The 17,461-nt window shown below is 31.8% G+C and overlaps 1 protein-coding gene and 1 long non-coding RNA gene across 3 annotated transcripts in view; one reads left to right on the top strand and one right to left on the bottom strand.

Moving 5' to 3' along the window:
* Nucleotides 1-17,461, bottom strand: part of SPINK5 (serine peptidase inhibitor Kazal type 5) — a 76,947-nt gene that overhangs the window by 47,657 nt on the left and 11,829 nt on the right. For both annotated transcript variants that reach the window (XM_032158286.2, XM_032158288.2), the window contains exons 5-8: nucleotides 7,016-7,143; nucleotides 4,977-5,040; nucleotides 3,956-4,083; nucleotides 2,364-2,427 (exon numbers count right to left, since the gene is read on the bottom strand). In XM_032158286.2, coding sequence (XP_032014177.1) covers nucleotides 2,364-2,427; nucleotides 3,956-4,083; nucleotides 4,977-5,040; nucleotides 7,016-7,143 — 384 coding nt within the window. The remainder of the gene's footprint in view (nucleotides 1-2,363; nucleotides 2,428-3,955; nucleotides 4,084-4,976; nucleotides 5,041-7,015; nucleotides 7,144-17,461) is intronic.
* Nucleotides 1,827-15,615, top strand: LOC131383667 (uncharacterized). Its single transcript, XR_009213851.1, has 2 exons — nucleotides 1,827-1,884; nucleotides 3,774-15,615. It is a non-coding gene; the product is annotated as an uncharacterized LOC131383667 (long non-coding RNA).

The following is a 17,461-nucleotide window of genomic DNA, read 5'->3' as shown; positions in this document are numbered from 1 at the left end:
AGTTTGTAAGTGTAAAGAAACAAGATGTTATCCAACAGTGTTATGCTTACTTTAGTTAATTTTCTCTATGGATCTGTGGATAATTTTTGTATATTCTGCCTTCTTTATCCATAATAATTTCTGACATTGTAGAGAGTAAATCTAATTTCCTTTCACCCTCACCTTGGACAGATAGGTCATCAAGACTGATACTGATTTAGAAAAGCTAAAAAGGAGTGACTTCCCCCCACAAAAAAAAATCCAAGAAAGATTTGTTTTCAGATTTCCTGATGCTTTGGTTCAATACTTTCAGGCTACTTCCTGTGTTTTGAAAACTCTACTGTGTGATGAGGGCTAAACTTTACAAAAAAAATGATACTCTAAGCTACTCTAGGCTTGGGGATCTCTATGTCATTAAACATTTTGTGGTGAGATATAGTACTATAATATGACCTACAAAAAATCCTAGTCTGTAACTTTCTTTTCAACTGTGTGAACTTCGTCATTCAATTTCAGGCAAGAAAACATGGGCATAAAGAGCATGGCTAGGAGGCAAATGACCTGGGCCCCTAGATTGTGCCTCTCACCCAACTGGGAGACCACACCAAAGTCCCTTCTCCTTTGAAACCACAATATTACTACTTCTACAATGAGGTTTTTAGAACAGATGCTCTGTAGGACCTTTTCTAGATCTAGCATTCTTTGGTATTTAAAAAAAAATAATTCAAATTCCATTGGGATGCTTTAACAGAGAATCCTAATTTCTTCCTATTAAGAAGATATTTATTTTTGGAGGAGCAATGGATGTGCTCCAAACCTCATGGTTGTTAACAATCTAGAAATAGAGAAGCAGAAGACAGTCACCTGATAATCATAGCATGGTATAAAAAATTAATGCTCAATGATTCTCATAAAAGAAACAATGATAATTTCAGTTTATAAGTTGTGATTCATCCAAGGAGATTCTGAAGAAACACTGTGTATGCAACCTAGTGACAAGTTAATTATAGGGAACATATTGAGCCATCACAATAAAGCAGTCCTGTTCACACCATCATGCCCAGTGACCCCACCAAAACAATGACCCTAGCCACAGAGAGGAAGAGGGAAGTAGAGAGCTCTAATGAAAAACAAAGGAAAAGAACTCTCTGTGTTTATGAAGTAATAAAATGTTAACTATCACAGGATGACCCAAAGTTTTAGACTGAAATTTAACAACCACCACAAAAGAATTCCTTTTCAATCCTTGGCAAGTGTTGCATAAACTGTAGATGGTTCTGAATACTTAGTTTCCCTAAATGTAAACCTTTAATACTCTATTTAGGTTGAGAGCTTTGCTTCATTAAATAAGCATTATGAACTGAAGGGCTAGCTCTTGACTACCAAAAGGTGGGCTTGTTTCTTCCTTTAGGAAAACATAAGCCCTACCATCTGCAAAAAGGAGTGCACTTGTATTAGCACAAAAGTGTGCAGGATGTAGAATCACAGTCCAACAGGAAGGTAAAATTCAGGTCATTTATCCAACGTCTTTACTTTGCTGACAAGAAAATTAAGGCCCAGGATGATTATTTACTTAGTCTTCCACACCCAGAGCATGGCAAAACCAAGGCTAAAATTCAAGCGTTCTGACTTCTCAACAAAAGGTTAGCCATTTAGCAAAGAAACTGCTATCCCTCTCATTGAAAGTAGGTGATTTAAGAAATCCAGGCTGCATTACCTAAAGTGCTTATTCAAAACTTTTTATACTAGATTGAATAGTTAAATTATCAAGTAATTTCAAAAAAATAATTTTAAGGATATTTTTTAAAACAAAATCTAAAAATTTGTCTTTTTTTTTTTTTTTTAAGCAGAACCAAGACCTTTATAAATGCAGGTTTTTCTGAACAGAATAATCACAATGGCAAAGTGAGTAACTTCAACTTGTGTCAATTTAATTACACATAAAATGCACTAGTGGATATAGTGTTTAAAACACTGTCACTATTTTAAAATTATTCCTGTTTAATTTATATTACATTGCCATTTTTAAACAATTTATTCAGAGCAAAATGGGTTTACACTAAACCAAAAAGAAGGCTGCTAGAAATTAAGCAGAATTTGGTTTATATAAACTTTCTATCTTATATCGTCTTTTGGGGGCTAGAGGACTGGAGAAACACAGGTGGAAATTGCACATTTTGGGCCTTAAGTAGGAAATGCTGTTATAAATCTGAATCTAATGATTAATATTCTAGGAATAGTCAATTTGGGGAATTTTGATATTAAGAAAAATATCCATATAATAATAAAAGACAATGACTTTATTTCATTACTCAAAGGTTTAGGCATAAATTTGTTAATATTTATGGCCACAAGAACAAAATTGTGTTGGTGAGTCATTTTACCTTTTCAGCATTTCGTCGAATTCTAGTTTCACCCTCTCGCTTGGCATTTTCAGCTTCTTTTAAACTGTTAAGAAAAGTAAACAGTCGGTCACTTTATGACTCAATCATATTTTCAGTATCCTCAGTCCTGTGCTAAACACTTTCATATCCTCTGCTACGAATTGCTGAAAATGATTCACTTATAAGAGACAAGCATTTCCATCTTCAATGCCTGAGCCAGAGAAATTGCCAAAGATAAGGAAAGAAAGACAGCAATAGTGGATCTGGGAAACTTGCTTTTTGTAAATTAGCTTTCTTGCCTATAGTAAGAAAGGGTGTGAAACTGACTCACTGACAGTCAATTAGAAGCTTTGTTCTGTAAAACTGAATGGGTGTGACACCTTGATTGACAAACAGAAGATTGTCAGGAAAATTCCCCTTAACAGGCAGAACCAAGAGCTTTAAAATAATGCTGTGACAAGGGTGAAACCAACTGAGCGTTTGAGGCATTGCCATCCACACCCTTAAGTATAACTTTGTATACCTTGTAAAGTATTTGTTTGCTTTCATGTAAAAGTACTAAGTTGTTAATGAAAGCTACATTTGAATTGAGCTTTAAGCCCTTTCACATCTATCATTTGATTAGCTTCTCATCCTGGAGATAGGTGTGGCTGTCTCAGTTCCAGAGGAAGAAGCCAGGAGTTAGAGAGGTCAAATTCCCCTTTTCACATAATGCATAAAAAGAAAAAAAAAAACCCACAGAATTAGGGCAGATTTGAACACTGAGAGAACATGTCTCCTAGATAAGAAAGTGGAAATAAGGCTGCTTCCTGTCTGGAAACCAGTTATCATCACCGTTTTGTAAACCTGATTGGACATGTCCTTGAATTCTACAAGGACTAACTGTAATTTTCAAAGGCAGGTGTGACGTTTGATAGTCAGTTAAATCTCTGTCTTGATTTTAAAGTTCCAGTGATGTAAATATAGCCATTTAAGGCTTGCTGGCACATGAATTAGTCTAAACCTTGTTTAACAGCCAGAATATGAAAGACTAATTAGATCTTATCCACATCTGCGTCTTTAATGCCCAAGTACTGCCAGGCACAGAGATAAAGATTAACCCAATAGTCCTTCCTTTTGTAATGATCCGCATTCCACTTTTTAAGTTAATAAATAGATTCAGACACATGGCATTATTACTATTATTATTTTAATTAGCCTCACATTACTCAGGAAGCGTCTCTACATATGCCCAAATGAAGCAATGGATGTCAAACGACTGACCTAGATCATTCCATATGAAAGTGCTTTCTAAATTTTAAAATATTGTGCCTTATAAAACACTATTCATCTTCAAATTACTGTAATTTAAAAGAAATAAGAGTCTTGAATTTAATAACTAACATGACCACCTTATTCTCTCCTTTTAAGAAACTTCAATCAATGATAAGAAGAAAAAGAAAAGAAGCCTTTCTGTGAGAAAGGCTATTTCACATTGTAAAGACAAAGAATTGCACGCTTCATGAAAAGGATTTTATCTCTCTGCAGAGTGATTCTCAGGACAGCAACCAAGTGCATCGTCATCAAGTCCACCTGGGGATGATGCTACTTACAACAGCTCAGCACACATCACACACTTATTGCCATGCGTCTTCCCATCAGGACCAAGAACAGGATCATTTTCCCTTGTGCATCCAAGTCTTCCATCTTTAACAAAGGGCCGAAAAGCACTGCATACATCCTGAAGAACAGGGAAAAGAACGTGAAACTTACCAAGATTGTAATGCTGACAACACTGTTTTCAGAAATTTTATTGAACTCAGTCCTGCTGACATTGCTATGGGCCACTTAGAGCAGTACCAGCTGTGTAGATGTAGCTCAGTAAGTACTCTATAATTCATGTGGTTAAATATAAAACTTTTTTACTTGTTTATTCATTTATTTAGTAAACAGATAACCTACTATGTGCCAGAACTCAGACAGAGCACAGTCCTTGCCATCAACTTGCTCCCAATCTCCTAGGTGATAAAAAGAGACATTTAAAATTGCATGATGCTAAATGACGTGGTGGAAGTAACCTCAGGTGCTCTGCAAGCTTATAAAAAGGGCATCAGACCTTGAAAATTAGGAAAATCATTCACTTGGAAAAAGACAAGTGTGACATGTATGAGATCCTTTCTTCCTTCCCCTCCCCTACCATCACAGGCCCACAAAATTGTATCATAGAAAAAAAAAATCTATTTAGTTCAAATCTCATTTTAGGTTAAGTAATTTGTCCAAGGTCTCCGAACAGCAAGTGACACTGCTGGGGTTTTAACTCAGGCTGAGTGACTGAAGTGTTGTGCCCTTTCTACTACACATGTAGTTTCATTTCTTCTTCTTCTTCTTTTTTTTTTTTTTTTTAATAGAAAGCAGAAATAGATTGAAAGTTCTAACCACCAAAGTAATCTGATCCAGTTTCAGAGACTGTAATTAGCTTTTTCACATTAGTGGGCAGTACTGGGTATTCCATTTCACAGAAAGCAAGAATTACTTCCTTCCAAGGCTCCCACTTAAGAAGGAAGAGGAGAGCACCTACTTCCTATTTGAAGTTAGCCTCCCAGTATTTCCCATCACGCTGACATTTGACCTCACCTGCTCTGGATTACTGCTCTTACATTCCCCTTCACTTTTTACACCAATTTGGGACCCAGTTTTCCTAGAATCAAAAGTTAGTAGACACAGCAGATTAATATCACAGAACTTCGACCATTCAAACCTAACTGCTCTACATTGCATTGTCATTCTCCTTTGCTCCCGAAAACAGCTGCCACATAGTATTATTTTAATACTTTTTCTAATAAAAGTCACTGTTTATAATTTGAAGTCAAAGAAATGTAGTTAACATGGAAGAGATGGTAAAGATTCAGACTTGTAAATACTATTTATAGAAATCTTTTTTTAACCTTTGTTTAGAGGAGGGATCCACATCAGAAGACGGGGAAAAGTAAAGCTTGTAACTGGATAATAGATACCCCTCAGCCCCCAAGGAACTTTGTTGTTTTAAATAAACAAAGTCAAATTTGTATTATCTAACATCCCCCTATACTACTCTTTATTTGGGTTATGAAGGCTAGTATTTTATTTTTCATAGAAAGTACGTAAAGTCTTGATAATTAATTTTGTTCAGTATCGTAGACCTTTAAAACATATCTGAAAACACAGAACCGCAAATGTAAGAGATATTTCCTAATTTGTAAAAAGTTAAAGCAGATTACAATGATAACATCTGTAAAACAATAAAAATTTAGTAAAAACAATATAAAGAAAAAAACTAAGTATTTAAAAGTGATAAGAAATAAGTTTTTTGAAAGGATATCAGCTGAGGGGCACTATAAAAGTCAAATTTTCAATTTTATTATAGAGCCTCCTAGCAGCTAGAGCTGCAAGGAATACAGCACAAGGAGAAGTATGAGTCGCATCACATAGTACAAAGAAATATACCAGAAATTAGGGGAGAGAAACTTTCACCTGGACCAGAGATTTAAAGATTTATAATGGGATTCCCCACATAAGACACAGTAAGAATTAAATATATAGCATGCTCACACTTATGCTACACAATATATATCTGATAAAAATCTGTGTGTTCTTCATACGTTTGTTTTCTGTTTCTCTATGTTGACCCTTGGTGAGAGTTGAGGACATAATTTTAAAGTGAATTTCTGAAAATACCATTCTGCAAAGGATGATAGTGTTTTAATGCAGTTTTATTTTGCTGAAAATATTTATTGCAAGGAGAGCTAAAGCTTGCAGGATCTCAAAAAGTGAATAATTATAATATCCCTCATTAGCCTATACAAACCTTGGTTTTCATACTTGCAAAATCTTAAGACCAGACAATTCAAGATTGAGATCACAAGCCAGAACCCGCCAAGCAGGTATGTCATCTTGTTGGTGAAGACAATTGATAACCAAATCTAGCATTGAGGGTAGAGAAAGAACAAAACAGAGACAAGATATAGGACAGTAAGATGCCTTAGCTATTTGGTAAATGTTGAGAGATGGGAAGAAATTTAATATTGCAAGTCCCAATTATCTACTCTAATATTACAAATTATTAAGCACTTAATAAACATAATTTGATAAGGAAATAATTCTCTGTGAAAAAGGGTATACACATAGATAAACAAATAGATGATAGATGCTGGATAGATAGAAGACAGATATGTGTATGTATATATATGTATATATGTATGTATGCGTGTCTAAATAAATATATTCTATAATCTGTTATGTATTATAATCATATAATCTATATCTTATAGATTATAAAATAGTAAATCTGTATTTTATTATAATATTAAATGTTTTATTATATTAAAGCGATATTTTTTATATATTTTAAATATAAAATCTATAACATTTTATAGATTATGAACATATAATCTATAATCTCCCTATCCTGTCTACTTCGTAAAGTGATAACCATCTGATAAATCATACATAAAAGTGCTTTGTAAAATATAAAGTGTTACACTATACACCTTTGTCTTAAGAGTAGTAAAATAAGTGGTACTAATAATTTAGGAATGGCTAACTCCCACATAATGAATTGTTAGCTGAAAAACTGTGTCATGTAATTATAGAGAGAACATGTTTTAGGGAGAAAGCCTACTTCAGAGAATACTCACGCATTCTCAGCACACAGTGCACATCTGTTACCATATGTTTTCCCATCTGTGCCACAAACAGCTTCATAAAAATCGGGACAGACAAAATCCCCATCTCTTTCTCCTTTTTTAAAATCATCACAATTCAGCTGCAAAAGACATGATCAAGGAACGTCAAAATATAAGAAACAAAATAGTCCTTAGATGTATAAATAGATTAACATTTTAAGCCCACAATAATGTAAATTGCTGGAGAAGAAAAACATATCATGAAGGCTATAGTGAGCTAATAAATTTATGGGCAATAAAACATGATCCAAGAACAGAGATAAAATTAGATTTCAAAAGAAAGAATTTCAGTATTACTTCAGCCACTTGCTGTCTGGGTGAAGTAGGCCAAGTCACTGCTCTGAAACTTGGCATACTGTTCATCTGTCCAATCCTGCCTGCCTCCTCCACAGAGTAGTAGTGAGGCCCAGTAGATTATGGATATGAAAGCTCTAAGTAAACTATAAACTACAGTAAAGTTTTTATTATTATAGATTAGGATAGTAATTAAGAGCAGGATTGCTTGTTTCATATTTCTAAGTCTGCCACTTAAGCTATGGGACTTGGACAAGTTATTTAACACCTCTATGCTTTAGTGTCCTCATTTGCAAAATGGTTATAATTTTGTCAAACTCTCAGGACTATATAGGGATTTAAATATGTTAATTCATGTATAGCACTTGGAACAGTGCCTGGCACAGAACCATTTATTGTTGTTGTTATTTTCAATGTTTTCTCTACTGACAAGACAAGAAAACTAAACATCTTTTAGGTATGGCAGGAGAAAGCCCAAATCTCTATTCTAATAATGTGACATACACTTAGGAACAAACCTGATGGTAAAGAAAAACAAATGCACAAAGTAATAACTGAAGACTAGTGTTCAAGTCTCAGACTTGCCACCCACTCACTTCACCTCTTTGCATCTCACTTTCCTCATCAGAAAAATGGAAATTCACACCCTACCTACATTCCAGATTTGCAATAAGGATCAAGTGAATTCTTATGAAACATTATTTGGCAACTTATTATTGTGACATAATCTAGCTAAAAAAGATGTAGAGCTAACTTGACTTTAACTTTTACCTAAAACCAAATAACAAAACTGGATAATTTTTCTTTAGAATATCACATTGCAAAATACAATTACATGTTATCATTGTCAAAATAAAGACATTTTAATGATAAATGTGAAACACTTAGAATGTAGACCTATGATGAATCAGTATGTCACACAATATAAAGAATAAAAGTAGGATACAGAAGATCAGGTTGAGAAACTCTTATCCAGAAGGAAAAGAACTGAAAATAGAAAAGAAAAGCTAAAGAACATACTCCACTATTCATATGTTTAGAAATAAGTTAAAAATAGATTGAAAATAAGATAAGCAGTGGCCATATATGTTATTTCATTCATTCGTTCATTTATTCCACAAAATTTATTACATATTAACTACATTTTAGCACTCTTCTGGACTGTGAAGCTGCCACAGAAAAAATAAAATAAAAAAGAGAGAGAGAAAAAAATGGAATACATATTCTAAGGGGCTTACATTCTGATAGAAAGAGACAGATATGCACAACAACTATAGATTACAGAAAGTGCTTTCAAAAATAAACAGAAAAATACAGTAGTGACCAGAATGGGGACTATTTTAGATATAGTGGCAAAAAAATGTCTTTCTGCAAAGGTGACATTTGAGGTGACATGAGATTAATGAGGCTGTGTCAACCATTAAACATTTGAGGGAAGAACATTCTAGGCATAGAGAACGGCAATTGCAAAGGATTTGTGGTGGAAACTGGACTGTCCTTTTTAAGGAATGGACAAAAAGAAGGGAAATCTGACTGAAGCATAAAGAAAAAGCAGGATGGCTATTGGTTTTCTCTCAAAAATCATTCCTGAAGAAACTACAGAAGCATAGGGAAATTATAGATCAAAGTAATTAACTCAAAACAATCACTACTATCCCCCTTCACCAGAAAATCAACAGCAACGTACTAACTAGGTCACAGGTGTAGATAGGGGAATGACAGAGCAAGTCGAAAGGCCTGCTGGGAGATGATGAAAACAGGCGCAAGGATTTATGACTCCACCTCCTTCCCCTCCAAACCCCTAGGTGGTGGATCACAACCTACAGAAAACACCTCTTCCTAATGTTGACAATGCCTGAGATCTTACAGCTGGATTCCTGACCTGGTGAAGTGGCAGCAAGCTGGAGTGGAAAAGAGGGGACTCAGAACCTCCAGCACTGGGTCTTATCTCTTTTTCTATCCTTATGCTCACCAGAAGGGCTACAGATTGAAGATTGACATTGAACATTACCAAACTGAATTTAGCAGAAAAAATAAATACAGCCATTATGGAATATTACAATAAAAATATCTTTATATCTGACAAGTAAAAAATAGAATATAGTAAACAACATGTATCAATTGAAGTAGAAATATTGGAATGGGTAGAAAAATATTTTATCAAGTCTAACTATGTTATGGAGAGATGAGAGAAGATATCTGCATAAACAAATGTAAAATAATAACAAGAAAGAAGTTATAAAGGAAGAACAAAGTGGAAATTCTGAATATGGAAAATATTCAAATGATAATAAATCTAGCAATATAAAGAATAAATATGGGATATGTACAAATAAATAATGAACTTGTGAACCAGATGATCAGATCAAGGAATTCTCCTAGAAGGCAATGGAAATAAGAAACAATTTTTCTAAAAAAGGAAAAGCTAAAGAACATTTAAAATAGAATTAGAAGTCTCCAAAAGAAGGAAATAAATATAGAAAGAAATATCTAAATAAAGGAACAATTTTCTATAATTAACAAAAAAAAAAGAATAAAAGAGAAAAGCAATAAGAATTTTAAGCTAAAATCAAGTTAATAACAAAATTGTATTTACAGAAAATATATGGAGAGTAGATTAACGTACATTTGGAGAGAAGACAAAGATATTGACAATAGACACAGATATTAGCAATAGAATAAATAATCAAAAGTATGGCTATTTGTTTAGGGATACTCATAATAAGAACAAAAATAAATCACCACCCATAAAAAGCTAGAAAGAAGAAACTGCTAAGTATAGTAACTGAAACTATTTTAAAAATGAAAGAACCAAGTCTTACTATAACAGAAATAACAATAAATATAAATGTGCTAAACCTACAAATTGAGACAATTGGTAATTGGGTGTTTAAAAAAGAACCCATGTATTGAGAAAAATTAAAACGAAAAGGCATGCAAGTATCAAACCACTAAGGTAATAAAAATATACAAGACAAAAATGAAGAAGAAGAGAGCATATGCAGCAATATTAACACTTAAAAATTAGAATTGAGTCCAAAAATGTATCATAAGTGACAAAGGACAATATATGAAGTAAAAAATGACAAGAGCAAGAACAAGAAAGTATAACAATCATGAGCATATATTCACCTAATAATATAGACTTTAAATATGTCAAACAATAACAAATAGAATGTAATAGAATTAAATAAATCAATAACTGGAGTTAGAGATTTAAGCAAACACTTCTCAGAAATTTATATATTAAGTCAAAAAAAAAGAATCTTCAGCCATTAGATTTTTATAGACAACCACAACCAAGAAACAGAAAATAAACATTTTTTTAGAATATATAAAACATTCATAAAAGCAGAATATTTGTTAGGTCACAAAGTCTTAAGAAATAACAAATAATCAATACTACATCATTTATATTCTCTGACCAAAATTTAATAAAATTAAAAGCTAATATAAAATATTTAAAAGTTCCACATATTTGAAAATTAGATAATCTATTACTAAATAACATTGGGGTAGAGAAATTAAGAAGTGTTTGGAAAATAATGATAAATAGAAATACTTAAAGTATAAACCCTGAGATATATAATTATTAATATCTTTAAATATATTTGTCATAAATTTTTTAAAAATTAAATTTAAAGAATAAAGTATTCCTCAACCCCATTGTAAAATGAACAGGAACAAACATAAAGAAACAGGAATTAACACCATAGAAAACAGAAACAACAGAGTATATTATCAAACAACCTGATATAAAAGATTTCTAGTAGGACTGACCAAAGAGAAAAGTAATATGAAAAGTAAAAATATATGGAATGATAATTAAAAACCACCATATAAATATTGAGACATTAATATGATGAAAGCATTTTATCAGTATCAGCATGCTAATACATTTGAAAACCAAATTGGATATATGACTGCAAAAAAGTATAAGATAACTACATTTGTTACACAGGTCAATAAACATTAATCCAATTGATATATTGGTCTGAGATATTCCCACCCCAAAATAACTGAGTCCCAATAGCTTTATAATCTATTTTTATGAAGGTCTAGGTAACCTTGTATTAAATAATAGTAATGTACAAATCACATTCCAAAGCAGTTACAATCATATAAACTGAAAAATAAAATTCTAAACAGCTTTATTGAGGTATTAGTTATATACTATAAAATTCACCCATTGAAAGTGATTCAATGATTTTTAGTAAGTGAATAGAGTTGTACAGCCATCATCAGAACCTGGTCTTAAAATAATTTCATCACCCTACGAGATTCCCCTGTGCTTGTGTACAGTATATCCAGCTCCCACCTCCAGCTTCAAGCAATCATTAAACTTTTTTCTGACTCTGTAAATTTGCCCTTTTTGGACATTTCATATAAATGGAATTATAAATATGTAATTGTTTAATTCTAGCTTCTTTCACTTTGCATAGTGTTTTTGAAGTTCATCCATATTGCAAAATTGTCAGTAGCACATCCCTTCTTATTGCTGAATAATATTTCATTGTATAAATATACTCCTTTTGTTTATCAATTCACCAGTGGACATTTGGACATTTGGATTGTTTTTAGTTTAGAACTATTAAAAACATTGTTGCTATAAATATTCACATGCCTGACTTTCTATGGACCTGTATTTTCACTTCACTGAATTCCTAAGACTGAATTTTCTGGATCACATGGTCAATCTGTGTGAAATTTTAAGAAGTTCTCAAACTGTTCCAATATGGCTGTAACCTTGTATATTACCCCGATCTATCTATACGTGTTCCAGTTTCTCCAAACCATTAACATTTTGTATTTTCTGTCGTTGTGATTATAATCATTCTAGTGGGTACGTGTAGTGATACCCCACTCTGGTTTTAATTAGTATTTGCCTAAAAAATAATGGTGTTGCTCATCTTGTTATGTTCCTATTAGCCATTCATATATCTTTGATGTAATATCTATACTTAATTGAGTTGTCTCCTTATAATCAGGTTGTAAGAGGTTTTTATATTTTGTGGATTTAAGTCCTTACCTGCTATATAAGTTGTGACTATTTTTCTCCCAGTCTATGACTTGCTTTTTCATTGACTTCTTGTTGTCATTTGAAGCACACAAATTTGCAATTTTTATAAATTTCAGTTTATTAATTTTGTATTCATGGATTATGCTTTTGGTTTTATATCTAAAGTCACTCTACCTACCCAAGTTCATGAATTTTTTCCTCCTATATTTTACTTGAGAAGCTTTATATATTTAGCTTTTACATTTAGTACCAAAATAAAATTTAAGTTAACTTTTGTGTATGGTATAAGATAAAACTCTGTTTTTTAAAATTAATTATATTCAATTTTCTCAGCATTACCTTGACATGTTGGTTAAATATTAACTGATAATAAAAGTAAGTAATCTCAATTCTATTCCCCTAATCTTTATGCCTATCTTGAAATAACAGCACACTGTTATGATCACTATCGCATTATAACAAAATTTAAATTCAGTTACTGTTAAGTGTCTCAATATTTTTTATATCACTAGTAGGATCACCTGCTCTATTTCTACCAAAAAGAAAGCCTGACAAGATTTTGATTGGGAATATGTTTAATTTATCGATTAATATTGGGAGAATTGCCATCTCGACAATATTGAATTTTCTCATCTATGAACATGGACTATTTATCTCACTAGTTATTTGGATATTTCATTTTTCTCAGCACCATTTTATAGTTTTTATTGTATAAGTCTTGCGCTCATTTTGTTAAATTCATTTCTACATTTTTTATGCTATCGTGAATGAAATTAATATTTTAATTTTCAAATTGTTCATTGCTAGTATATAGAAATACAATTTTGTATTATTAATCTTGCACACCGAAATCTTACAAAACTCATTTATTAGTTCTAGTGATTTTTCTTTTTGTGGATCCTTAGAACTTTTCATATATGGTATCATGTTTTGGAATTAAAGACAGTTGCTTCATTTCCAATAAAAAGTGTCTTTAATTAATTAACTAATTAATTTTGCCTTATACTGGCTAAGAACCTCCAGTACAATGTTGAATAGGAGTGGTGACAGTAAACCACCGTTTGCTTTCTTCTCAATCCTAAGGGCAAAGCATTCATTCTCTAACCATTAATTATAATGTTAGTTATAGGTTTTTCACAGACTTTCTTTATCAGACTGAAAAAGCTTACTTCTATTGATAATATTTGTGTGAGTTTTCATCTTGAATGAGTGCTGGATTTTAATAAGTGATTTTTCAACATCTATTAAGATAATCATGTGGTTTTGCCCTTTATTCTGTTAATATTGTGTATTAGACTAAAGATTTTCTGTTCCTAAACCAACATTGCTTTCTTGGGATAATTCTTATTTGGTAATGATTTATTTTTTCATATTGCAGATCATTTGCCAGCCAGTGTCTTGCTAAGGATTTTTCTGTCTGTTTATGAGGAATATTTGTCAGTAGTTTTCTGCTTTTGTGATATCTTCTACATTTTGTATCAGAATAATGCTGGACTGATATAATTAGCTGTAAAGTGTCTCCTCTTCTTCCTGAATGAATCTGTAAAGAATTAATATTATTTCTCCTTTCAGTATGTAATGGAAATTGCCAATGAAGTCATCTGCTCTTGGGCATTTTTTTAAATGTAATTACTGATTCAATGTCTTTACTTATGCTGTAAGTCTATTATGATTTTCCATTTCTTCTTGGGTCAATTTTCAATAATTTGATTATTTCTATGAATTTTGCTATTTCATCTAAGTTATTTAATGTGGTGGCATAATATTTTTCATAATATTCATCATAAGCCTTGTAGTTTCTCCAGGGCACATACTGATGTCTCCTGTTTCACTCTTGATTTTGGTAATGTTTGTCTTCTGTTCTTTTCTCGAAGGGAAAATAAAACTGAGGGTTTGTCAGGTTTGTTGATCTTTTCAAAGAACCAACATTGGTTTTATTAATTTTTTCTATTATTTGTATGTTTTGTGTTTTATTAATTTCTGCTCCAATCTTTATATGTTTCTTCTTCTGCTTGCTTTGGGTTTAGTTTGCTAAACTTTGTTTTCTAATCTTCTCAAGGTAGAGGCTTAAATTATTGAATCCTATCTCTTATTTCTGATTAAGCCATTTAAATCTCTAGAAAGTGCTTTAGACAAGTCCAGTAAGTCTTAAATTGTTGTCTTTTTGTTTTCATTCAATTCAAATTATTTTCCAATTTCTCTCAAGATTGTTTCTTTAACCCACCAATTATCCAGAAGCGTGTTGCCTAATTTCTAAAGATTTGGGGATTTTCATGATTCGTTTTCCTTGTTGGGTTTGAATTCAACTCTGCTGTGGTAAAAAAAAAAAAAAAAAAAATACTATATATTATTTTAATATATTAAAATTTATCATGTTTGTGTCTTATAGTAGTGTATCCTGAAAATGTTCCTCTCTGGCTTTAAAATAATACATATTCTACAATCAACGGAGAAGCACTGTCTATATTTCAGTTTAGGTTGAATTAGTTGGTAGTATTCTTCAAGTATTCTATTTGGTCATATTTAGTCTAACTGTTCTATCAGTATTTTAAGTTGAGTATTGAAATTCCTAACGATTATTTTTGCATTCTTCATCTTTTCATTTCTTTTAATTATAGCATTTTTTGTTATATAAATTTGGAACCTCTATTTGGTGTGTATACATTTATCATTGTTATATTTCTTAATGTATTGACACTTTTAAAGTGATAAAATATCCCTATTTGTCTCTAATAATGTCTTAATGTCTATTTTATCACATATTAATATAGCCAATCCTGCTTTCTTATGGTTAAACTTAACATGGTACCGATCTTTTATCATTTCAACTATTTGTGTCTTTGAATCTAAGAAGCACCTACAGGAGATAGCTTATAGTTCCTTTGTTATCATTTGACAATTTCTGCATTTTGATTGGGATGTTCAAACCATTTATGTTTAATGTAATCACTTATATGGTTGTATTTACGTTTCTATTTTTCTATTTGTTTTCAATATGCTTTTGTCTTTTTTTGCTTCCCTATTGTTCTACCACTATCTTGTTTTGGGTTAAATATTTCTAGTACACCTTTATAATTCCTTTGTTGATGTTATATATTTATTATATATGTTATTTTCTTAGTAGCTACTCTAGTAATTACAATATGCACCTTAATTTATTACAAACTACTTCAGAATAATACTTCATCCTGGTAAAATATAGAAACTTTGCCTTAATAAAGCATTATTTTCTCTATCACCCTTTATGCTATTGTTGTCATATATATACATATATATATCTGATAAAACAGCATTATAATTGTTGCCTTATATATTAAGATTATTTGTTTTAAAAAGACTAAGAGATTAACTCAATTTTCACTATTTCTGGTGCTTTTCATTTCTCTCGGTAGGTCCAAGCTACCATCTGGTAGTTATTTCCTTTCAGCTAAATGACTTCCTTCATTATTATTTTTAAAGTAGTTGTGTTAACAACAAAGTCTCTCAGATTTCTTTAGTACAGTAATATCTTTATTTTGTTTTAATTTTTGTGGGATAGTTTTAGAGAATATAGAATATTGCTTAATCTTTTTTTTCTTTCAGCATTCTGAACATGTCATTTTGCTGCCTTCCAGCCTTCATTATTTTAGATGAGGGGCCAGCTTTTAATTGTATACAGCCTGTATATAGGATGTGTCATTTTTCTCTTGCCACTTTCTAAATTTTCTCTTTGTTTTTTTTTATTTCAACATTTTAATCATGATAAGCCACATGTGGATCTCTTCATATTTATCCTATTTGGGGTGTATTGAGTTTCTTAAATGTTAAAATTAATTTTTTTCCATCACATTTAAGGCATCTTAGGCCATTGTTTCTTCAAATAATTTTTGTATTCCTTTTTCTCTCACCTCTATTTCTGGTATTCCCGTTATGCATATGTTGGCTTTCTTGCTGGTGTTTCAAAAAGTGTATAATTTTGTTCATTTTTCTTCTCCATTGTCTGTCTCTGTATTTCCATTGTTAGTTTTTATTATGCTTTCTTCAAGTTTGGTAATTCTTTTTTTTAAGGATTCACAAATCTGCTTTTGAGCCTCTCTATTGAACTTTTCATTTCAATTAGTGTGCTCTTCAACTCCAGAATTTTCATTGGGTCTTTTAAAAAATTGTTTCTATCTTTTCATTGAAAGTTTTTATTGGCTTATTCATTGTTATTATACTTTCTTGTGAACCCTCAAACATGATTTTTTTTTTAGTATCCTGAATACATTTTTAATGGTTGTTTCAAGTCTTTGTCTGCCAAATCTAACATCTGTACACAGTTAAAGACAAATTCCATTAATTTTTTTTCTTATGTATGGGTTGTATATTCTTGTTACTTTGAAAATTTTATAACTTTTGGTGAAAACTGACATTTTTTTAACCTCACTAACCTGGATTATAAAAACTGAACATTTTGATTATAAAAACTGAATGTTTTAGATAATATAGGTACTCAGGTTTACAATTTTTTCTTTAAAGATTATTTTCACTGCTTTTTTATTCTTTTTTTGCTTCTGTGGCTGGATTAAGTCTTTGAAATCTTCTTCTCTCATAATTGCAGCTGCTGATGTGCTGCTAAGAAAATGATAGTTTTTATCATGGTTATATTTTAAGCCTGGCTTCCTATGTTTTTCCACTATGTTTTTGTAGTTTAGTGGTCAGCTAAGGATTTAACACAGTTTGTGTTCAAATACTTCAAGCTAACAATGCATTTACCCTCTCAGATAGACCTTTGTGTACAGGGGAGGGCGTGCAAAGTTCAGGCCACTTTTGCATCTACTCCAGCATTTGCTTCTCACTGGGACATTTTGTGTTTATTAAGTGGATGTGCACAGCTTTATAGTCAGTTAGGAGTTTGCGAATCTCTTGACTCTCTTGGGGCTCTTTCAACTATGTGTGAAGACTCAGCCAGGAATACACTTGCTTCAATTATGACTGCAACCTCAGACCATTTTCCCTACCCTTGGTGAAGATTATCACTTACACTGAAAACACCTCAGGGTATGACTTTTGCTCGTTACTCCAAATTAGGTTAGCCTTCTTCCACAATGGCAATGCCTTTGCTG

Source organism: Hylobates moloch, unplaced genomic scaffold (genome assembly GCF_009828535.3).
Source record: "Hylobates moloch isolate HMO894 unplaced genomic scaffold, HMol_V3 SCAFFOLD_6, whole genome shotgun sequence".
NCBI lineage: Eukaryota > Metazoa > Chordata > Mammalia > Primates > Hylobatidae > Hylobates > Hylobates moloch.
Note: the sequence above shows the minus strand (reverse complement) of the source record. Positions and strands in the feature narration are given on the sequence as shown.